Source organism: Leuciscus leuciscus, assembly GCF_965113295.1.
Source record: "Leuciscus leuciscus genome assembly, chromosome: 16".
Lineage (NCBI taxonomy): Eukaryota > Metazoa > Chordata > Actinopteri > Cypriniformes > Leuciscidae > Leuciscus > Leuciscus leuciscus.
In genome coordinates, this window is record NC_138740.1 from 8,647,766 (window position 1) to 8,673,154 (window position 25,389).

The 25,389-nt window shown below is 39.5% G+C and overlaps 2 protein-coding genes across 2 annotated transcripts; both read left to right on the plus strand.

Annotated features, from left to right (window-relative positions):
- The first annotated feature begins 219 nt into the window (after positions 1 to 219).
- On the plus strand, positions 220 to 4,615 carry LOC309477958 (leucine--tRNA ligase, cytoplasmic-like). Its single transcript, XM_082141489.1, has 4 exons — positions 220 to 357; positions 484 to 566; positions 913 to 1,051; positions 4,339 to 4,615. Exons 1-4 carry the CDS (start codon positions 332 to 334, stop codon positions 4,598 to 4,600), a joined length of 510 nt encoding a protein of 169 aa, XP_081997615.1. The 5' UTR covers positions 220 to 331; the 3' UTR covers positions 4,601 to 4,615.
- Positions 4,616 to 14,546: 9,931 nt separating this feature from the next.
- On the plus strand, positions 14,547 to 22,768 carry plac8l1 (PLAC8 like 1). The gene is made up of 5 exons (XM_082141495.1): positions 14,547 to 14,820; positions 15,198 to 15,240; positions 15,387 to 15,570; positions 17,891 to 18,027; positions 22,203 to 22,768. The coding sequence occupies exons 3-5, from the start codon at positions 15,393 to 15,395 to the stop codon at positions 22,332 to 22,334; spliced, it is 447 nt and encodes a 148-aa protein (XP_081997621.1). The 5' UTR covers positions 14,547 to 14,820; positions 15,198 to 15,240; positions 15,387 to 15,392; the 3' UTR covers positions 22,335 to 22,768.
- The last annotated feature ends 2,621 nt before the right edge of the window (positions 22,769 to 25,389 follow it).

Genomic DNA, 25,389 nt, shown 5'->3' on the forward strand with positions numbered 1-25,389 from the left:
AAGTATAAGCAATCAATCAGACGACAGAGGGAATGTTGTAAATTGTGTGAATTTTTTTCAGTTTGGATCATGTTGATAGTTTAGAGGCCTTAGAACTTTGCATATTAAATATGATGCAGTAAGCTTTATAGGGTTAATGATTGACCGTTGAACTAAGAAAATATATTGTATTCACTTCCTGTTCAATAAGAGAATGTGATTTTACTCCTTTTTTTTATCGCAGTGCATTGCCTTGCGGAGTCCCTGATGGATTTGACTTGTCAGACAGTGACTGGGGTCTTTATCTGGCAGGTATCTGGATTATGGCAATGAGGAATGGAAAAAGCAAGCCATGGGTGTCCTGGAGGCTCTGGAGACGTAAGTCTTGCACTTTGTGGCATTGAGGAGATTGCAGTGGAAAAGTGTCATGTTGCTTTGGGGTGCCATTCTTGCTGGAGAAGCTTCATTAATATGTGAATATTGACGTTATGCTTTTCTCTTCAGGTTCTGTGATGAAACCAGAAAGAACTTTGAAGCAACGTTGGCTTGGCTTCAGGAGCATGCCTGTTCCAGAACGTATGGTTTAGGTAAGACCTGCTTATGTCTGCCATTGTGGCTTTGTTGCAAGCTTTTCCATATACTGTGCAGTTTTTCTTTTGGATTAAATTGCTTGTAATAGTTAGGCAAAATGCACAAAGTTTTCTTTGCACACATCCTTTTGAAATCACCTCAGATGTCCACCTTTGTGTGAAGCTTATCTTAATCAAAGTCTTTTTGTAAGGACAAGGCCCATCTATATTTCTTTTGTAATACTCTTATTTCTCGCTCCTCCCTTGCCCCCAAACCACTCAGCGATACCATCAGCAATTTTCTTGCTGCTCCTTAGTGAGAACATTTGATTTTGTAGTTCTTTTATGTGTTTGGTTCCCATAGGAACCCGGTTGCCATGGGATGAACAATGGCTCATTGAGTCCCTGTCGGACTCCACCATCTATATGGCCTTCTACACCGTGGCACATCTCCTCCAGGGAGGGGTTCTCAACGGACAAGGACCCTCCCCACTGGGAATCAGGTATTCCATAATGGTTTGGAAGTAAAAAAAAAATAAAATAATGGAATTTGGAGTCTGGTTTTATTTTATATGTAAATGATTCCCATATTCCCCATTTATTCAGCTTTTGCCTTGACATTTGACCACTAGCATGGCTTAGGACTACTTACTTTAATTAATATTAAAATAGAGTGCTGCAGGAATTATGTATTTTTGTTGGCCAAAACTCAGAGTTAGACTTTTAGCACTTCTGGTTTGTCCTGAAGTCAACGGGTTATTTGAACGGGTATTTGGTTAAATGTCTGAAATAAGGTCTGTGTTGAACAGACCTCAAAATGTTTTATTCTGCAACATATAATATATCAGTTATACCTCCTTTTGTGTTTTAAGTGAAAAAGTAAATATGATTGCTAACAAGTGACTAAATGGGACTACAGAGGACTATATACATGTAAACTCATCTATTCACTAGTCCGCTTTCACAGCCTCATTGTGTTTATAGTCGTGCTCTTGGAACCATTCTAACTCAAACCTTCAGGGAAAATGTTTTGTAAATAAAGACTGAAAGAGTTGTCGAAGCTTAATGGTGGTGATGTTGAAGTCATGTGTCCGTGGTGCAGTTTGTTTATTGCAGAGCCCAAAGACTAACTTTATTCCACACCTGCCAAGCCCACCGACAACTATAGTTGCCACAGTGTATAGTTGTCATTTTCATTTTGTAAGTATTTTTCTAGATGTTATCCATGTTTTATGTCTCAATGACATGCAAGCAAACAACCAAAAAAAGTATTTCAAGAAAAAGAAAAAAAAGTATTCACTTCCTTCCTGTCACATGAGGCTGTCAACTTCCAACCCCTACTTCCAGGAAGCATGACGAAGGCAAACCCTCCCAAAGAAAGGTCATTTTCATGTTACTAATAAGTATTTTTTCTTGACATATACTGTATATATCTACAGAATCATGAAAGTCTCTAGAATCATCCAAACAAAACAAATCTTACAAGAGATCTATAGTTTTTTGTATACTTAGTCAAAAGTCCAAATGGCAACTGTAGTTGCCGGTGGGCAAATGCCTTGTAAGTACATATCTCAGAGACCCCAGGCAACAAAATAAAAATAAATAAATAACCAAATGTAATTTTACTCAGTTTATTAATGTTTTTACTCCACATTTGGACATATTTACTCCACAAAATGTATACAAATAAATAAATAAATAAATAGTTTTTAAATAGTTTTTTATAAAAAATCCTCTAAATCCTCCTCGCCCTCCTCTCGTACCCTCTTGGGACCTCGCAGTGGTTCTATCTGCCCTGCAGAGTGCTCCCTTTGAGAAAACGCGTGTGGTTTTATTGCGATTAATCGTGCAGCCCTAGTTCCTGTCATTGAAGACAGTGCTCCTGGTTGCATTGGACTCCATCAAGAGGGTAGGGGACCTGCAGGCATTTTCGGTTAACGAAGCATGCCTGGAATTCGGGTCGGCCTATTCTCACGTGATCCTGAGACCCCGGCCTGGATACGCCCTCCGTGCTTTCGTAGACGTAACGCAGTGTTTCAGGACCTCAGACCAGCTCTTTGTCTGTTATGGTGGGAAGCTGAAGGGAAAGGCTCTCTCCAGGCAAAGGTTGTCTCACTGGATAGTGGATGCCATTGCTTGGCATACCAGCAGCAAGGTCGACCATGCCCCCTTGGTGTAAAGGCACACTCCACCCGGAGTGTGGCTTCCTCTTGGGGTCTAGCGCATGGCGCCTCGCTAACAGACATCTGCAGAGCTGCATGCTGGGCGACACCCAACACATTCGTGAGATTCCGAGTGGAGCCAGTGTCCTCCTGTGTACTTGCTTCAACTAGCCGGTAACTAGGATCTGCTCAGGTGTCTTCGCTTGCTCGCCATTCCTCGGACTGGATACGTGCGATATTCTCCTCAGGTGAGCTTCCCCGAGAAGCCCTGAGTTCCTCCAGCACTGTCGACATCAACGCCAGAGTTATGCCCGCAGCAGCTTTCGCGTTGGCTAGGTGCCTCCATGTGCATGGTTCCCCCTTGGGCATTTCCAGTGTACCTTGGTATTCCTGTGTTAAGTTGGGGAACTTAACACAGGAACAGTGAGAGATTTTTGTTTTTTTGTCTTTTGTTGTTTGATTAACATAAAAATCAGACAACAGCAGGATAGGCTGCTGTCACTTAAAGAATGCTTGGATTCAATACTGATACATGTGTTTTCTTTCTCAACTGTAGTCTCAGACTATGTTTATTAGGATACTTGCAGAGACGGCAAGTATCTCTGCTTTTATGTATTATGTATACATTATGTATTTTGTTTTTTACATAATTTTGTGTCAAGTGCAGGAAGACAAGAAGGGGAGCTTATTCTAGTATTGGTGCTCTGTCTGAGATGTGTATGGAAAGCCAAACACCCCAAATGTGGGACAAAAGGGCACATTTTTACATAGCTCCTGCTGAGAAGACATGATTGTTGGCTTAGGCACCACCGAACAGACGGCTCGGCACGTCTCAGCAAGCAGTTGGGTATGCTCTTCAAGACGACTACGATATTGTAAATCATCAAAGTTTCTGCCACGAGCTCTGTAACATCACACTGTTTCATCCCACATTTTGTGTGTTTGCCTTCCTATAGATGTGGCTTTTTGTGGGCGCATGGTTCGGATTTTCAAACTTCCCACATAGCGTGCAAGTAATTGAGTTCCCTTTCACGTCTTCTTACACTTGAATACTTAGATGCAGCGCTAGCTCCCGTTCATGTTCTCTCAACATTTAACTGTTAGAATTCATACAAATATTGCCAGCCAACTGGCAATTGACACAGTTCCATATACATTTTTACTCGGATATGGCGCTTGGCGAGTGTTAATTTTAGGCCCTGATTTATAACCTACGTTTAACTTTTTACTTCTGATAATTGTATTTTGCCTTCACAATTCATAAAAGTTGAATTCATATGTTCCACAAACTTTTATTGTTTGGGAACAAGGGTGATGCCAACTTTCCTAGGGAATACACCATCACTGCAGTGCTCTATACAGTAAAATATTGAATCAAGCAGTAATAAAATGGAAAACAGGATATTCAATTGTGTAAAATTAGACATTTTGTGACTATTAAAAGGTAAACTTGAATTTGTAATGTTTTATTTAGTTATTTATTTAGAACAAAAATGATATGGAAAATGTTGTTCCTGACCATTCACACATGTTCATTGTTACTTGAGTAAAAAAAAAAGAAAAAAGAAGAAAACCATACAAATAGTAATTCAAAACATTTATACAGAAGACCATATTTCTTCCCCCAGACCCGAGCAGATGACGAGAGAGGTGTGGGATTACATCTTCTTCAAAACAACACCTTTCCCAAAGACGGACATCCCAAAGGAGTACCTGCTGAAGCTCAGGAGGGAGTTTGAGTTCTGGTACCCTGTAGACGTGAGAGTATCAGGGAAGGACCTGGTGCCAAACCACCTCTCCTATTACCTCTACAATCATGTAGCCATGTGGCCCAAAGACAGGTACAATGCCGTTTACAGACCCTATAAACAGCATGTAGAGAAAAAGTAATGTGAAGTATATTTTTCTTGTGTATCTCAACTTCCCCTATGTTTTGCAGTGCAAATTGTAAAAAAATTCACATTAAAGGTGAACTAAGTAACTTTTTTTACCTTAACTGAACAGCTTCGGAGTCATTGGAATGGTTATATTACTTATTTCGGGTTGAATGGTGGTCGTTTCGCACCCCCCTGGTGCCCGTGAGCGGAAAATACGCACTTGCAACTTTGAGCCGGCGGGCCGCCGGCCGCTGCGTCAGGAAGTCTCGCGTGATATCAGGTCTCGCGAAATAAACAATTGCTTTACGGCCAAAAGAAATCTGCTAAAATGCTGTCAGTATTGCGCTCCCTCACGCTGTCCGAACCCGAATGAAGAAGACGTTTTAAAGAATGTCCCATCTGCTTTGATGTCGTTGATCTATAGCCTCTGGTGTCTGAGAATCACCAACGAGTTTTTACAACAGTGTTGTCAAATATCTATTCCGAAGCTGTGGGGGGAGCTCTAGAGAGAAACCTGCGAGCAAAAAGCGAGAATACAGCGAAGAAATCCCGAAGCTACTGAGTGCTGCTTTAAACAGACATGAGAGAAAGTAATATGTATGTGTGTGTATACTGGATAGATTAATGAATGGATGGATGGTTAGATGGATGGATAGGCAGATAGATAGACATGCGCTGACTTTGCTCTAACTTAAAGGTATAGCGGAGGATGTTTTACTTCCTGGTGGGTAGTCTAAACTATTGGTCCTCCTAATTGTCAATCATTCTGGTGAATCAATCAAACTTTTCAAAAAGTGGAGAGGGCGGGTCTTATCTAAAATTTGGAAAGATCCTCCGCTATACCTTTAAGCTACCATAGAATGGAATTTGTTTCAGTAAAATTCTGAGGGCCACATATCTGGGAATATCCTTGCAAACATAGTCTAATCTCCTTACTAAGTCCATAAATCACCCAGATAATGTCTTCATTAAAATCTAAAAAAAATTATTTTAGAGCGTTCGTAACCTTGCACGTAGAGAGCGCTCTTAAGAGCTAAGATACATCGTTATCAGGAAACCCGGCCCTGGTCTCTGCTGGGGAAGGTGAGACCCCCTCTCTGAAGGATTGCTCGCATATTCTTAAACCACTATATTACTTCAATAATACAGTCAGAACAATAATAACGTTTCTATTCAAATACGTTTCAAATATAGTTTATTCATGTGATGAGTGACAAAACTGAATTTCAGCATCATTACTTCAATCTTCAGGGTCACATGATCCTTCAGAAATCGTTCTAATATGCTGATTTGCTGCTCAAGAAACATTTCTTGTTATCAATGTTGAAAACATATATTTTTGTACAAACGAAGCGATACAGGAGTAATTTTCATTTTTAAATATTTTCAAATAGAAAACAGTCCTTTTAAATTGCAAAAATATTTCACAACCTTAATGTTTTGTTGTATTTTTGATCAAATAGCCTTGGTGAGCATAATGGTCTTCTTTCAAAAACATGTAATTCATTGTGAATTGACCATCTATTAATTAGAGCAAGAAACCATTACCATTATTTTTTGGGGAATAGATTACATTTTTTTTTATTTATTTTTTTTAATCCAAAATGTGTTTTTATAATATTTAGTAAAAGCTTAATTTAGGCTAAAATTGCAGCTGTGGTATACAGTACATTCTGATATTTGCTATTAATTATATATATATATATATATATATATATATATATATATATATATATATATATATATATATATATATATATATTTATATATTTATATATATATATATATATATATATATATAACATTTAATTTTCAATTTTATTTAAATTGTATGTCTACAAACAACTGATAATGACAGGATGACTGTACATTATCCCTTATTTGTTTTAAAGTGCCTATATTATGTTTTTTCGAATATTCCCTTTCATGCAGTGTGTAATATAGTTGTTTGTGAATGTAAACGTTCTGCAAAGTTGAAAAGTTGAAAGTGCACGAAAAATAAAGTTATTGGGCCCTATCTTGCACCCAGCGCAATTGACTTTGTACAGCGACGCATGTATCATTCCTATTTTGCACCCGAGCAAAGCGAGCTTTTCCATCCACAGAAGCACGTCGCTAAACTAGGGAATGAACTTGCGCTCCATGGGCGGTTCAGCGCAAAAAAGGAGGCGTGTACCGGCGCAAACGTTCCTTCATGCTATTTTGATGGTTTAGAAAACAATTCCGCCACTAACCAGGAAAAAATAGTTTAAAGTCAGTGGCGCGTTGCGCATGTTATTCATATGCTATTTTAAGGGCGCATGCTTGGCCATAATCAATGTAGCGTGTGCACAACACGCATACACTTTGATTCTCTCATCTACACAGAAGCAGCATACATTATTACAATAGATAGATAGATAGATAGATAGATAGACAATTTATTATAAAAGCATACATCTAGCTTACACATTTACCCAAATTATCATACGCCTGTTTAACCGAAGTTAATTTGGGTGGGTTTCTCCATTTCAATGTACCTTCTCTCTTTTACGGCCGTGACGAGAGCGTTGCTCTCCTTGGCTGTGAACCGCTCCTGGCGCGCGCCTGGCAAATCCGCCGTTACAATAGCAATCCGCTATGGAAAAAGCGCGTCTGCTCTTAAAGGGAATGTGAGATGACGCTCTGATTGGTTTATTTCACGTTACTCCCAAACCACACCTATGAATAATGAAGCTACTTCAGACCAACCCATTTTAGATTTGCGCCTGGCGCAAGAGGCATTTATCCCGCCGGGAAAATAGCAACAGCGCCCAAGACCCGCCCACAAAGTTACTTGCGCTTTGCGCTTGACACTTGCGTTTCAGATCGTTAAAATAAGGCCCATTGTCTCCCAAAAGAAAGAATCAACTCTGAACGGCATTTACGAGTCGTTTGTGTTTCGAATCCTACTCATTTACGGTTCTACGTCACTAGAAGATACATTTGCATAATGCCCGCCTACTGTATGTTGTACGTTGTCCGACCGCGAACAACTTGACCAGTCCACAACATGTAATTTCACTGACGGCTGCTTCTCAAATCTCGGAGTTCAAATTGGATTCGCAAATCTGATGGGTCAGTACCCAGTTTATTTGGACCAGCATGCTCCTCAGAATCACAACCTGTAAGTATGAATAATTATTGATGTATATATTTTCTACCGGGTGTTCAAAATATTTTTGTGTTTTATATTGTGTAAGTTTCCGGCTAACCAACTATGGCGAGCATGACGAGGCCACGGGCTCTGAGAGAACGGCGCGAGGCCGGTGGCGTGATTGATAATGAGCGACACCTGCGAGACGCACCGGTCTCTTATCTCTCACGGAGGAGCGGAAGCATAAAAGGAGGAGCGACGACAGTGGAGATCGAGATAGGCCAGGCCTGGAATATTTTATTTGATGTTTTGTTTTATTATGTATGGGGGACTGCCGTCTTTACTTTCGTTTTTGTATTTGTTTATTTATTTTATTCAAGTCTTTTGAATGTTCGCCGGTTCCCGCCTCCTTCTTCCCATAAAATCTGAACTGTGTTACACCAACGTTATTACTGTCTTGCTGAAATACTTCTGCTAAGCAGCTGTGGGCCACTATTACCTAAAATTGTGTCTATTAATGCAGATTGTCTGTCGTTCTCACTACTTTGAGGAAAGATAAAGGATGGAGCAAGATTTGTTGTACACAGTTTGTTACATCAGTCATTCACGTTAGTGCTGGGTGAACATATGCACTGTTATTGATACAGTTCCCACATGTGCACTGCAATAAATTGGAAATATACACATCGGTTTGTTGATGGACATGCTTTTGTTAATGCTGATGGTGAGGAATTACAGTTGCAACATCTCATAATGTACCTCAAACTAAGAAATGTATCACTGAGAAATGTCCTGCTCGAGTCGTCCTTGCGATGGAGGTTCGGGTTGAATAACTAGTTCTTCCAATGTTTTATCATCTGACTCGTGCTCGGATTGAAATGGTATAATCGACGTCATCGTAACAGAGATTTTAAAGTGCTTTTTATTATTTAAAATGAAAAACCTTTAATATGCTTGAACACAGCTCAAAGACTGAAGCCAACAGCGCGTGCGTGAGAGGAAATAACTCTCCAAACCAGTAGGTGGCAGTAGTCTATATTCATCATTCAAAAAGACAAACGGAAACTAGTACTGCGGTAGTACTTTCAGTACACAAACTGAAAACAAAGCAGTGCTTTTCTACCATTTTGAATATGAATCACACTGATCAGTTTGTCTTCACGTTCGTCATCCCATGTCGTTACGAAAATATTTGAATGGTCAGATAAGATGAGTATGTAAAATTAGAAGAGCCTGTGTGGCCTGTCGATTTGTCTGTGCCATCTTAACTTTCATCTCTTATTTTTCTTCTTGTTAATTGGTTTGCTAAGCCAAACAGCCAATAAGGGATCTTTCTCTTACCAACAGCTCTGACCCCAAATCAGCATGATCAGTGAGCCGAAAAAAGTCCAACTAGTGGCAACGGTCTGGGAGGACAGTCACTCAACAACAACCCAACATTGACCCACCGTAGCTTTGTGTTACAGCGTTTAGGGTCCTTCTGATAACTACCATTGCTGTGCTTGGTTCTGTAATTGCTGCTTGCAGCTATGTTTATAGTAATTATGATAATGATAAGCAATTTAAACAGCTCTAACTTTTTAGCGTTATGGTTAAAACTCGCCAAACTTTGCACTCATGAAGGGTGAGAGTGGCTGTTTTCATGGACTGAATGTGTAGTTGCATAGCAACTAGTGGTTAACTGTGATATTCAAAACCTCAACCCTGCTACATGCCATAAAATGTTCAGAAATTTCTTTTAGTTATGAATATTTTCAGTTACGTGTTTAACGGGAGCGTCCTGTTGGGTTAGAATTAGTAGCATCCTTGTAAAATCCTCGTAACATTAAGCCGTTAGACAGAGATCCTGCACTGAAACAGAATTGACCTCAAGAATGAGTCAAGTCTACAGCTGTCATGTAGAGTGAGTTCAGCGCTGTCCCAGACCTCCCCTGACAGAAGAGTAGTGCATTATCCCTCGCTTTTATCATGGGACGTTTCCCTACAGTCTGTTTCTACCTATGCCGGTCCTTACATAAGTGTTATGAGTCAAAGCTCTGAGGAAAGAGGCTTTTCTCAGTCCTGTTGTTGAGACCATGTGGTAATGGATGTCGCTTTGGATAAGGAGTTGTTGTGCTGATGTGTTTTAGACTGTGAAGGAAACTATATTGTTACATATAATGGAAAAAAACACACACCTTCCCCAGATTTACTCCATTCCAGTCAATATTCTTTATGTGTGTGTATGGTCACACTTTAGATTAGGGTCCAATTCTCACTATTATCTAACTACTAATTATAGGGTGACCAGACGTCCCGAAAAATTCGGGACAGTCCCGAAATCGAAACTGTTGTCCCGAATCCCGAATCTGGCCCTAATTGTCCCGAAAATTATACTTAAGCAAAATCTTGAGTAGTTATTGTCTTATAAACATTAAAAACTGTCTGCGGAGGTTGAGGCCGGCGACACACTGGCTGCGTGGCGTGTCCGTTTTTATTTCGGTTAGAGCTTGCACACTGCCTGCGTGACACGTGCGTCTCAGGCGCGCCTCGAGCCGCGCGGAAAACGCGTGCATGCTAGAAACAGAACCGACGCCTATTTTTCACGCGACACGCAAGCCTGCAAAATAGCAAGCAAAACAGAATAGGAAAAGATGTTTGTATGTCATTTTGACATGAAAACATATTAATAAATGACATTTTGATGTTTGAAAGTTTAAGTTTTTACATAAATGCAGATATAAATGTAATAAAAAAATATATATGATCGATTTTCAAATATTGCACCTGTCAATACAGAATAATGACAGACTGTTGAATAAATCAATTTTATCTTTGAAGAAAAATATGTTTGGTTCAGGTTTGAAATTCATTATCTTTTATTATAGGCTACGCAGTCTGATATCATAGAAGCCCCCCATCCCGTCACCCCAGACCCATAGACCCCCCCCCCCCCGGTCCCGAATTTCAGCCAATCTCATCTGGTCACCCTAACTAATTATGACTTTTGCCTTCATAAACTCATATTTACTGCTTATTACAAGTTAGTAAGGTTGATAAAATTAGATATTGGGTAAGATTAAGGGATGTAGAATATGGTCATTCAGAATAAGGCATTAATATGTGTTTTATTAGTACTAATAAACAGTCAATATCCTAGTAATATGCAAACTAATAAGCAACTAGTTAATAGTGATAATTGGACCCTAAACTAAAGTGTTGCCATACTGTATATACAGTATAATTGATGTTGTTGTTATTAATCAATCCATTCACATAATGTTTGTAGAACATGTTTAGTGTTCAGAATTCCTGACATTAAAGCTTGTGTAAGTTTGCTTTTCTTTGTCAACCACAGAAGGGGGACACAAACCACCAGCTAAGCCCACGCACTGCACCATCTATGTAGCGAAGACCTACCCACCCTGGCAGCACAGCGCCCTCTCTCTGCTGGGCAAACATTACAAGGTACAAACACCCTAACCACAGCTCAGTGCATTGCTATATCAGTATATCACTAATATATCAAAGTGTGCCAAATGAGACAATCTTCACATATTTAATAGGGCTGGGTATTGACACATAATTCAAATGGATTTGATTCTGATTGACTATCTCTTGATTAGTTTAGATTCTGATTCAATATTTACAATAATGTACAAATAATGCCAATACAAAGTATTCCACTCTGAGAAATCTGGTCAACCTAAATATAATGCATTATCAAAATGCTCCTCTCGTACCTTATGCTATCTTATAATCCAACAGTGTACAAAACAATAGTCGCAAAATGGCAGCAGCTGCGTTTGCATGAAACGAGAGAGCGAGTCTGCGACACTACATGACATAATTAAATAACCGTACACAAAATATTGATTTGACTGAGTTTTAATATTTTATTAGCTCGCCAAACGCAAAACTTCCACAAAGAAAAACTGTTCCTAGCGCTGCTGACTTCAGTAACCCGGATGAGCCTGTGCTATCTGTTTTCAGCGTTTTTTATTGGTGAATAACATACCGCTGGATGGCACGATTGACCAATCAGAATCAAGTATTCCACAGAGCCGTGCAATAATGGTGAATATTAGGTGTTGCATATGTAATTATTATGCTGTATTGGGATATGCAGCTATTTGATAATTTCTCCAGTACTATTTTAATGCCAGTGTTGAATTTGGAAGGTTAAATCTTGACCTGAGCGTGAATCTAATGGCTATTCATTCCGATTGTCATTCCAGAGCAACAGCGGAGTTCTACCTGACAATAAGGTCATCGCCACTGAGCTGGGTGCCATGATGCAGCTGAAGAAGTACATGAAGCTGAAGAAGTACATGAAGAGAGTGATGCCCTTTGTAGCCATGAACAAACAGTGTATGATTATGATTCAGGCCGCATTACAGGTCAGAAGTCAGATTGGATCAGAACATTCAGAATATTTATCCAGTTCCATCTGGTTGAAGATTTGGGACATTTGGCTATAGAACCAAATGTGTCATAAAATGCATTAAAATTTATCCTGTTTCTGTTTTTCTGTGTATTTCCAGGACAGCCTAGAGAAAATCGGGCCCAGGGTTCTTGATCTAGAACTGGAGTTTGACGAGCGCACCGTCCTACTGGAGAACATCGTTTATTTGACTAATTCTCTCGAGGTAATAGCGCACAACTACTTAAAAAGCCAACTAAATGTACAGTTTCTATAAAACCAAAGGATTGAAATCAAGAAAAACCCTCACTTTCGAACACTCAAAGACAACATAAAATCGATATTAACTTAGTGGATGGCTTAAGTAATGTCCCTGGATTTGTTGTATGTCTCATCAGTGCACAATACAACTCAAACAACTTTTCATTTCTGCTGATGTAATCAAGGCCGTGTGGGCGGGGAAAATTATATTATCCAATCATCACAGTCCAGAAAGTTCCTGCTGAATAAAAAGAAGCCCCACTTTACACTTTTTCTTTGAATATTGTATTTTACCCTAAAAATACATAACAAAGGTGTTTTTTGTTTTTGTTTTTTAAAAACCAACCAAACCGCAGTGTTGAATGCAGTGAGCCCTATTATTAGTTGACTTTAGGTCTGATCTCATTGTTAGTTTTTTCTCTCTCCCTCTCCGTCTCCTCCATCAGTTGGATCAGATAGACGTTGTATTCGCCTCTGAAGCCGATGACAAAGTAAAGGAGGACTGTTGCCCTGGGAAACCATTCTGTGTCTTCAGATCTGAGGTGATGATGAGAGCCACTGAGGCCCTGTCAAAACTGCAACACAGAAGCCTCCATCTATTGTCTCTCTCTCTCTCTCTCTCTCTCTCTCTCTCTCTCTCTCTCTCTCTCTCTTTATTAATGGTTGATCTGGCCTGTGCTTCATGCAGCTAGAGACAGGCTAATTTTAGAAGCACGCTGTGCATGGGTAATGCTTCTTACATTCAGCTCACTGTGGTGTAGTGTAGTGTACAGCTTTGAGTTGTGGCTTTGAGTTGTTTTCTGAAATGCAGTGCTGACACATTTTATACAGCATTTGATATGCAGTGTTCCCACAATCATGGAAAAACATGGAAATAAAGAATTTAAAATATGCTTTAAATTGTAATAATATTTCACACACACACTATATATATATATATATATATATATATATATATATATATATATATATATATATCATGTTCATCATCAATCAACCATATGAAATGTAAGATGACCCACGTAGGTCTGGAGTGGGGCGGGTGCAAATCAATAATTTGATTTAAAATGTAATTTATTCCTGTGATCAAAGCTTAATTTTCAGCATCATTATTCCAGTTTCAGTATCACATGATCCTTCAGAAATTTAGGTTTAGGTACAGGGTTAGTACTTAGTTATTAACAAGTTTTTGCAATTACTATAAGTACATAGTATATCCATGGGGAACATGACTGTAAAATAAAGTGCGGTTACACTTTATTTTAAGGTGTCATTGTTACAGTGTAATTATATATTTGAGTACTGAGTAATATTTATTAACTACATGTACTTACTATAGGGTTAGGGTTGGATTAGGGTTTGGTTGAGGGTTAGTTGCATGTAATTATGCATAATTTACTGTTATTACTATGTTACATCTAGTTACTATATGTAACAAGGACAATGTAAAATAAAGTGTTACCTAAAGTGCCACAGAAAACGTTATATTGGTAAGAAATTGTGCACACAGAAACGTTCAGGCACATAGAAACTTAAACCTCTTCCCCATGACTTGCTATAAATAAAATAGCTCACTACTGAAAGCTACATTATTAAATGTGACACCGAAGACTGGAGGAATGATGCTGAAAATTCAGCTTTGTCGTCACAGGAATAAATTATATTTTAAAATATAAAATAAAAATATATACAATTAGACAAAAGGTTATTTTACATCGTAATAATATTTCACAATTATATTGCTTTTACTGTATTTTTGATCAAGTATCCCTTGTAATAAATCATAAGATTTGTTCATGTTTTTGAAGGAAGTCTCCTTTGTGCATGTGCCTTGGTGAACATAGGAGACTTCCTTCAAAAACATGAAAAAATCTTATGGTTATCTGTATGGTTATCTGTAAGGCTAGTAACAATATATAACTATTGGTTACTTTGATAAAACCATATTGGATGATCACTAATCTGAAATTCCCTCATCATCTTTGATAACGGCCCTAGTATTTTTGGACTGAAGTGAGAAAATCTGAATTTGGTAAAGAAAAGTTGCAAAAAACAATTTTTCGGACACAAATAGCCCTGTTTTCTGAGAATGTGCCAACGCTCTGAGTGATTTTATTCTATTTTCCGGCCAAGCAGGCCGTAGCAGATATGAAGACGGTTCAATTTTACAGTCTGATGCAAGTGGAGACGAGATCAGCCACAAAGAAGCACGTTCAGATAAACGATTACATGCACTTCAACAGACTTGGCTGGCAAACATATAAGCGAGCCGTTCTACATATGACAGCTACATGAAATGTTTTATTATGGTGGATGTGACACTGTTGGATTGTGCTTTAGCGGCGGTGCAGAAGGAAGTGATGTGAGACATTAACCTCAAGAGGACGTGCTATTCTGCATTGCTGCTCTTGGGGCGAATTTATGTAACATCTTTCTCACACAGGCTGGATCGCTGGTAAGCTTTTGTTGCATATTTGAGGTGTCATTCTTGAGGTTTTGTTTGATATTTTTATGTGTGTGAATTGTAGGCTCCAGTGGGATATTTGTAAGTAGGCCTGCAGTCTCAATTATGCATGATTATGTGTTGTATAATTGTATTTGAGAGGAATTTTTGAACTGGATCTGCTATTGTGTGTTACATTGCTGTTTGTGACTTGAGAGTTAGTATTTGAATGTGCTTGCGAGGTGTGTGAGGGTCTCCTGTGCATGTGTGTGTGTGTATGAAGGCTTATCAGCTCACAGCAGCTTCTGTCAGGGCTTCTTGGCGAAGCGACTATCAGAACGAACACACCACTGTCACCATAGGAAACTCACCCCTGTCTTTTCCTTTAGTCTGTTGTCATTGTGAGGGATTGTTCTGAGCCACATTCACCATGTAAGTGTTCACCCTCATTAATAAGCATTTCATTTGTTTAATGTCACAATGCTGTAAAAACTTGTTTAGGTCAGATGAGGACTTCCTTTATAGGATTGTGTGTCAATGTTTTTTGATCTGAAGCAGATTTCTTGTATCGCCTTCAGATTCAAATGGACTCTCCAGGTGGAAAAGATGTTGAAGCAAACCCAACAGGAAGTGCGACGATGGAACTTCCTGTGCTGACTCAACCTGGCCTCGGGGAGACCACGACGACAGTGACCACTATCACACAAACAGGGGGAGACTGGAGCTCAGGACTGTTAGACGTGTGCGGTGACACCAGCACATGTAAGAGGAAGTGCTTGAGAGAAGTTTACAATTAATATCATCACATTGTGAGATACACAAAGTCACATTATGACGAGGAAAAGTCACACTGTAATATACTAAAGTATATAAAGTCAAAATTGGGAGTGATATAAGTTTGCTTTTGCACAAAACAAAGTCATAGTTGCAAGATATAAAGTTGGAATTACAAAAACGATCACATTGCCAATATTTGTGGAGCCCACTGTATAAAGTTTCACAAAAAAACTCACATTGCTGGATATTGTGAGTCATAAAGTCGCATCTGCAATATTTTAACTCACTTTGCAAGATATAAAGTCGTATTGTGCAACATTTTTAGATGTAAATTTAAAATTAGGGGATGTATGATTTTGATGATGTATGATGTATGAATTGTAAGAAACAAATTCACAGTTGCAAAATAAGTTGCAATTACAGCAAAAAGCAGGCAGAAAAAGGCTTCCATAATTATTTTTATTTTTATTTTTTTGTATTAAAGGGTTAGTTCACCCAGAAATTAAAACTCTGTCAATAATTACTCTGATTCGTTAATAACCCTAACCCTCATGTCGTTCCAAACCCTTAAGACTTTCATTCATCTTCAGAACACAAATGAAGATCTGAGAGCTTTCTGTCCCTCCATTGACAGCTACGCAACTTTGACGCTTCAGAAAGTTCATAAAGAGATCGTAAAACTAATCCATTTGAATTGAGCAGTTTAGTCTGAATTTACACATTTTCTGAAGATACACGATCAGTTTATATGATGAACAGATTGAATTTAGGCTTTTTAAGAATTTAGGAAAATTTGGAGGGTCAGAAATCAATCAGATTTCATCAAAAATATCTTCATTGTGATCCGAATATGAATGAAAGTCTGAAAGTCTTACAGGTTTTGAACAACATTAGGGTGAGTAATGACAGAACTATCTCTTTATGACTGTTGTAATTCAACCGATACGACTTCGCCTTGTTTTGGTCTACTTGGCAACAAAGAAAACATATTTTTCTGTTCCGGAATAATGAAACTGGCCTGGACCTCTAGTGGGACACAATTTGTTTTAAAACACTTTTAGCCTCAGGAAATCCAACACAGTAGCTTATTTACTGTTAGTCTCTCCATAAAGCCTCTGCCTCTCTGCATCTCCATACAAGCAAGTGAGACATTTAGCCCCTTTCACACAGCGCTTTGAACCCGGGAAATTGCCGGCAAATTGCCAGAGCGCCTTCTGTGTGAACGCAAACTCGACCCGGGATTTATGCCGGGATCGATGCCGGGTCGGGACCTAGTAACATTGCCGTGTTCAGTCCCGGAACGCGCGCTGTGTGAACAAAAGCCATAATAATGCCGTGTCGTAGTGATGACGCTGAAGCGCGGGATCGTTCGCCAGCTGTGAAACGATACGTAAAGCGCAAGTTTATGATCGAATCAGAGAAAAAATGCACAAGCGTGGTTTCTCGAGAGAGAGATCGCAGCTCATAAGCAAACTTAAGACGCTGCTGAGACATTACAAGTCACATCAATGTCACGTGTCTTTACAGCATTTTTACGGGATCTGATTCCGGAAAATCACTGGCAGTGTGAATGAACCAAAATCAAACGAACCCGGGTCAAATCCCGGGTCACTTTATCCGTGTATTTTCCGGAATCTCTGTGTGAAAGGGGCTCTTGATTGACAAACTGTACATGAAATTCTATTGCTGCATATTTTTAGATCTTTTGGGACCCAGACTGGCCCTTAGCATCACATTTTGTATAAATTTGGATTTTTTAAAATTATATTTCCTCATAATTACATTTTTACATTATAAAATGTCTCCTAAAATACTTTATTTTGTGTTGTATTGCAAATAGCAAATTGCAGTTTCCCACATTTAAACATAATTAAATTTGTCCAAAAGATGTGCGCTATCCTGCTGAAAATACATATCCACAGATTATGTATTTCACAAATCGCACAAATGACTTAAAAATCTTATGGGTCAAACTTTTTGGATTCCAGCTAGCCTTAGTATGTACGCTATCAAGTATGTGTAATTACTGTTGTTTTCCTAATCCAGTGGTTTGTGTACCGTTTTATAATCATTAAAAGTCAATGACATTCCTTAATGATTAAAAATTGTTAATGATTTTCCATTCATTTAAAAAAAAGCTGGGCATAAAGGATATTGATTTCTCTTTCAAAGCCATATTTATCAGAATTGAATCCTTTTTTTGCAGACAGTCAATATAAGCAGTGTTAAAGTAATTGCAGATAAGCACTGATGCTCCGAGTTTCTCGACTCACGTTTCAAAGCATCTCTCCTCTCTTCTGTGCAGGTCTGATGGGTGCGTTTGTGCCATGTTGTTTGGACCTGAGTCTGGCTCATCAGTACGGAGAATGTGTGTGTTTGCCTCTTCTGCCTGGCTCCACGTTCGCCATGAGAGTGGGCATTAGAGAGCGGTTTAAAATCAGGGTAAGGATTCAGCAGTAATGTAAATAATGTGACATGCTGGGAATGGAGTTTTTGAGTTTTCGATGACTCATCAAACTGTGAAAATTTCACAGTGCTGACAAAAATGAACCTTGATTCCGAAATCTGTTTGATCCGTTTAGTATGCAAAATTATTTATAAAATGAAAAATTATATATAAAAACTTTATGCAAGAATACTGTTTCAGTTTGCGTGTTCCCATTAATATTATCCCTATTATATTTTAATGGACTATTTTGCTATACAATTCAAAGTCCAATATCTAATTCTACAAACATTTTACTTTTATTGTAATTAAAATACCATGTAGTAAAATAAAATATCAGATTGTTTTTTAATGCTTTATGCATACAAGAAACTGGCTTTGTCAAAAAATGTGGCTTTGTCCCTGCACTTTCTGTACATGTTTTTTTGTTTTGTATTTTCAGAAAAATATTGTTTGTAAACATGGCCTTGGAAGAACTATATTATTTTAGTATCATTGATATAGGCCTACTATTATAGTGTTTGTTGCTTTCACTTTAATTGTGGTTAAAGTTATTTTTTATATGTCCGTTTTTTGTATGGTTTTCGGTTTGGGTAACGATAATAACCCTGTGGTATCATGCAACGATATGTAATAGTTAAAACAATTATTTGACATTTTTGCACTAACCATCAACACCATAACACATTTAAAAAAAATGTTTTTACTGAATGAAAAAAAAAATAAAAAAAATAAATAAAAAATGAGCACCTGGAAATGAGCAAGCTACACTGAATCCAAGACGGATGTGCATGCCAGATACAGTAGTTTGCCTTAAACCCCAATGTATACTACAAAGTATACTTCGGTTTTTACGTGTATACGAGGGTCCGCATACAGTGTGCATCAAGCAGGCGGACACACTACACTTCTCCTACCATTGACTTCCATTCATATGCAGAGCGTAAACACAAGCTCATGCGAAAAGTTTTGCATTTCACTGTGTTCCAAAGTTCAAGTTTGGTAAACTATGAGAGCTCCATCACATGAAGACGTGTTACCAGTATAAGATCGATACTTCATGGCATGACCTTTTGGCTGAATAAAAAAACAAACAATATTGTTGCATATAAGTTGAGTAGATTGCAGATTTTTTTTTTTTTTTGTGTGTATTACTATTTGCTATAGTATGTTTAATTCATTTTTACATACATCATAGAGCATGATATCGTATCACGACCGTTGCAGTGTCCGAAATAAATTTTGTATGCTCAAAGTATATGCGACTGCGGCTTCAAATTTGTTTGACCAGATTAAAAAATTTCTGGCGTATCCTGAATTTTTTTTTAACCACTTATGCGCATTGAATTTGTTTTGCACTAATCAGTTGTTCCACTAGGTGGCAACACTGGCCCAGGCTGTTGTTTCACAGTAGAAAATGAAACTAAAGAGACGGAACAACAACATACACACGCATTGATAAGCGTTTGTGTGAGGGGGTTATGAGATAGCCCGCAACTTCAGTTTAAAAGTAGACATTTTTATCAGTCATAACTTCTGGAGAAAAGTAGCGTGGACACTGGACAAAGATGAAACTTTCTAGAGTCGACTGCTTCCTTCCACTGTAGAAAAATGAAGCAGGTGTTGTGCCGAATTTCGACCCCCTGGCAAATTAGTACCCCCCTCATTAAAGTCAGTAACTGATTGCCTAATCCTAACCCCACCCCTAATCCTAACCCCTCCCCTAATCCTAACCCCTCCCCCACAACTAAACCTACCAATGCTAGGGCGGTTATCATTTGGCACCGGAATATCCCAGTTGCAGTTCTTGCTTACGTTGTTTGGAGTAGGGATGGACATTTTTCAAAAATATTGCATTCGAATATTCTGGCTCATCAAAATTAAATATTCGAATATTCGTTTATTTAAATGACGTATAACGAAAAATACATTATTTTTTTAAGTTTTTGTCACCATTTCTGAACAAGCTTATGATTAGGCAATATACACAACAAGCTTACAATATTTCTTAAGGTTTTCTTTTAGTTGAAAACATTAAACAATATGAGAGAACAAATATAAAGAACAAAAGCATTTAAGCTCACGCAGGCTAACGAAAAAAAAAAAATGCTAATAAAGTAGACTGCACAAGTTATTGTACAGAACGAGTCAGAATATGGTTATCGTGTTTATATTGTTTCACATTCATGTTGAGAAAACAATAATATCCACATGCTCGAGTGAGAAAACACACTGCGCTGACAGACGTTGCAGAGACAAAGATAACGGTGTTCTAAGCGAAGTTTCTACAGCACTTTGCGTTTTCTGTTGTTAAACCTGTCTCCCTCAACGAAATTTAAAGGAAGCATATGTCTCAAAATCATTTAGCTATAAGATAAGTTATAATCTCGGATCACTCGGGGTATACAGCTCCGCTTACCTGCAGTCGTGATGCAATGGACAGCTGTCTTTCCTCAGTCGACTTCTGTTTGGATTTCATGTGATTTCTCATGGTGGTGATATTATGATAACTCAGATTCATTCATTAATTTGATCAAAAGTAATTCGATTTTGTAAGATCGTCAGATCATTTTCATCTGAGTAACGTTAGCCTAATTCCAAACTTCGTGAGGCAGACGACGACGTACAAACTTGTTTAATACGCTCCACAGTGCAACCTAGTGCATTTAATTATAACTGCGAGTTAGTGCTTGGGATTTATCATGGATTCACTGCATTTACGGCCAGCAAAGCAACGTAGTAAAATTTGAATAGTATTTTATTTTTCGAATAATAATTACAGATCGAATATTCGAAAATTCGAATATTCGTGCACACTCCTAGCTCGGAGCCAGAGTCTGTGCCGTATAGTGATCCTGAGGTGGAGCAGAGGCATCAAGTTCCCACCCACACTCCTGCTCCCGCAGACTCAATCACAAGCACAGCTGTCAATCATGACATTACTCACTGTTTTTATAGCTTCAAAATAGTAACTAAATAAAACTTATTGGGAAAACAAACACTTGAATATACAGTAGGTCTACATGAAGAGAACTACCTAAAATGACAGACACCATCTTTTAATTTTTTTTTTTTTTTAATTGTAATTGGATTTTTTAGTTGTGATGGCAGAGGCTATTTACACTAACTCCGCCCACTCCAGAAAAAATTACGGAAGACACTTAATTGTCTTCAATAGTGTAGGGTAAGGTCCGTGGCAGAAACTTTTGACACAAATCGACCCAAGTTTGAATCCGCCTTTTGCCGAACTAATTCTACTCCCTTTGCCCATCACATATCTGATCGGAAAGGCATTTATTTTCAATAAAAATGGAAGTGTCTAGCATGGGTTTAATAAAGTGTTTATTGGTTATTGTTTGGGGTAGGTGTAGGGGGGATTATAATCGTTATAATTATAATAGATTATTAATAGTGCTTTATTGTCCCACTAAAGTGGCATCCATTTAATAATTTTAAGAAATGTAATAATTTACACTCTATTTTATTATTGCATACAGTTTAATGAGGTGTAAAAAGTATCTGCCACTATTTATAAATATAATTAGCATCTAACTACTGTTTACACTTATTGCAAAGAAAATAATGCTATTTTTACATAATGTAAATAGAATATTTCCCACCGGAAGAAGGTGGTCATCTGGGTACTTTTTGCCCACTGTTTTATGAGTACTGTGAATTCGGACATACTTCTTCTGTAACATACTGTTTTCGTCTACTATTTAGTAGTTAAGTATGTGATTTCTGATGCAGCCTTGCTATCAAATGGAGTAGACTTTAAAAGGCAGTTCGACTGTATACGTAAAAAAAGACGTATACGTTGGGCTTCAATGTGAGGACCAACAACTCAACTCAGATATCACTGTAGAGTTTCTACCGAACAATGGATTATGGTGACCTGAAAAAAAGTTTTACAGTAATTGCTCTAGGTGTAGATATTTATCTTTGATTCATCTTGTCATATCCTTCTTGTGCTAAGAAGTAAAACACATCCAGTATTTGACAGTTATATGAAGATTCCTTAAATTAAATTTCATAACTAGATTCCTCGACTTGGAGGGGGGTGTTAAATCAATATTGGGGAAATGTATCCTTACTTAGAAATCTACAAACCCTAATGTGCCTGGTTATATTAAATTAAGAATACATTACCGTGTGGTGTGTGTGTCTCCAGGGCAGCGTGTGTGAGGACTGGACTACGGTTTATTGCTGCTACCCTCTGGCCCTCTGTCAAATGATCAGAGAGATGAAGAAGAGACTGAAGACACAGATCTACACCGTTTCTACCCTGCTGGAGAGCTCCTGAGACACAGTGTGTGTGTGTGTGTGTACATGAATCCGATTTTCTTCTCATCCGTGTTTTTGCCGATGCTAAAAGACTGAGGGGCCGTCTCAGCTGTCAGGATGTTTATTACCCGGGGTCCTGAACTTCACGCAGGGTTAGACATATCAGTACTCTCTGCTTGAAGATTGATGCCGCTGACATTTCCAACTGACGGAGAGATGGAGTGACAGATGGGTGGAGAGACGGATGAGTGGAGAAGAGGTTCCTGATGTTTTCTGGCACTGTCTATGGTTTAATTTCAGATTTCTCTCTCATGGTACACATAGAACAAATGCAGGTTTTGTTATATGAATTCAGTTTTGGCACTATTTCTAATCGTATTTCAAATTCAGAGTCAACACTGATTTGACATCTAATCTCTTGTTTTATCCAAAATAAAGTGTGTTTAAAAAACTGCTAAATTTTGTCTGATTTACTTGTAGATTTAATTTGATATATCATTTTGTATTATGATGTATTCTTTTTTTATATTTACATTTGTTTAATTTCTAATCCAACAAATGGCTTATATATGATAAAGCAAGGATAAAAACAATAATGAATATAAACAAAAATTAAATACGCTGGATACCATTATTTTTACAATTATATTTTAGATTGTAATTTTCAATTAATAATTTTTAACATATAATTTATTTATAATTTAATATTACAACATTATTTAACATTATAAATATTCAATAAACCATTATAACATTATTTAAAGTCAGCATGAAATGGAAGCTGCAATAGTATATTCTTCCCTATGCTGTAACTATGGCTGCATTCAAACATACTTATCACATACTTTCCTACAACATAGTAGGCGAAAAACAGTATGTGATAAAAAGAAGTTGAATGTCCGAATTCACAGTACTCATAAAAGAGTAGGTAAAAAGGATGACCAACTATTTCCGGCGAGATTCTGAAGTGTGCATACGATGGTCTCTTTACTATCCCGTTTGTGAATGGCAGTGAAGTGACGCAACTGACGGTGGTAGGTCACATGATAATGACATCATGGTGGATGTAGTACGTCCGTATTATATTCATACTGCACACACAATTATGCTATACTGTATATATTGAATGTACATGAGCAGTCGTGAAGTAATTATTCTAGATAAGTACATACTCAAGAGAGTATGTGATTTCGAATGCCTATGAGTAGAACAAATGTAGGGCGGGACTTGATTTTGTCCATGGGGAATTGATTGGATGGTTGTGGTTTGTGAGTGACAGGTTGCACTGCCTATTTAAATTTAAGATTAAGGGCATATGTATGGTGGCCCAGTAGTGTACAACACAACGAAATTTAAAAAGCAAACATAAGTTCGCAACACAACGAAATCAAGTCACAACACAACATAAATCAAGTCACAACACAACATAAATGTTCCTGACCACTAGGGGGCTATCGGAGCGTGGTAAAGCTAGTTCTCTTACGAGAGGTTCTCTCGTATTGCGTAAGTTTAGCTTACGCTACGGGTAAAGTCATCTTTTCTCGAGATATGAAGCAAAAAATTATCCTTAATTTTTATATCTTGTCAACGCAGTGCGGCAGCAAGCAGACCTAGAGCGGGCAGTCTAGCGTGCTCATAGGCTGCTCTGCGGCAACTGCAGCAGCCTATCACTGAGCCCTTGGCGTGACGTCACGCCCAATGAGCGCGAGCAGCGCGCCTATGCGTCACGGCCCGAGGCGGGGCGTGGCAGAGGGTATAAATATGGGCTGAGAGGCTGCTTTCACTGATTTTTGTCTCTTCAGCGAAGCTCTAGGCATCGCTGATCTCTGAGGAAGCCGCCGTTGAAACCAGCGCTTTGCAAGCCGAGGATTCTGCCTGAGGAAGCCGGCCGCCTTCGCCGCCTTCAGCTATCCCTGCCTGCTTCGCTATCCGGCGAAACATATCCTTTTCACAATAATGTATTGTATTTCATGTAAAGCTCCGCTCAGCGACAGAGACCGCCATGTTATCTGCACTCTCTGCCTTGGACCGGACCACGCCGCCCTCGCCCTCGCGGCGGGCGGCTGTGAAATGTGCGAAGAACTGCCGATGTCGACCCTGCGGGCTCGACTCGCCTTGTTCGACGCTCCAGCTGTCTCACCGTCTGCCTCCACCGGGCCGCGCAAGAAGAAGCGCCGCTCTCAGAGGCCACCGGAACCCGCAGCAGCAGCTGAGCGCTCGCCGGAGCCCCTCCCGCGAGCCTCGCTATCTCCATCTCCTCCCCCCCTTCCCGACGCGCAGCGGCCGGCCTTCGCCCGCACTGCCGTCGCCTCGGGGGATGAAGCGGACGACGCTGTTTTAACGGACAGCTGCTCTATCCTGGCCTCGGACAGCGAGGAGTGGTCTGGATCTCTCCGCTCCACCTCCTCTGCACAGGAGTCTAGCCGGTCCCGCGCCAGTGTCGACGCGGAACTGCTCCGCCTCCTCACCAAAGCGGTTGAATAATTGGGACTCGACTGGTCCCCACCGAGGGCGCCCGCGCCTAACCGACTTGACGGGTGTTTTCTGCCTAGCCGCCGCCCAGCGCCTGCCTCTAGGTCAGCACCCTTCCTGCCTGAGCTCCACACTGAGCTCTCTAAGTCGTGGAACGCCCCATTCTCCGCTAGACTCCGCTCACCGGTTTCCTCGACCCTCTCCCAAGTGGACGGGGCCGCCGAGAAGGGATATACTCAAATTCCCCCGGTGGAAGATGCTGTGGCAACGCACCTTTGCCCGCCATCCGCCAGATGGCGCTCAAAGTCTGCCCTGCCGTCCAAGGCCTGCAGGACCACATCAGCACTCGTCGGCCGCGCCTTCTCCGCCGCCGGCCAGGCTGCTTCCGCCCTGCATTCCATGGCTGTGCTCCAGATCCTCCAGGCCGATCTCCTCCGAGAGCTGGACGAGAAAGGCCCGGATCGCGCCGTTCTCACGGACCTGCGTAGCGCGACGGACCTCTCCCTTCGCGCCACAAAGTCCGCTGCACAAGCCATCGGGAGATCTATGGCCTCGCTCACCGTCACCGAAAGGCACCTTTGGTTGACGCTGGCGGATATGAG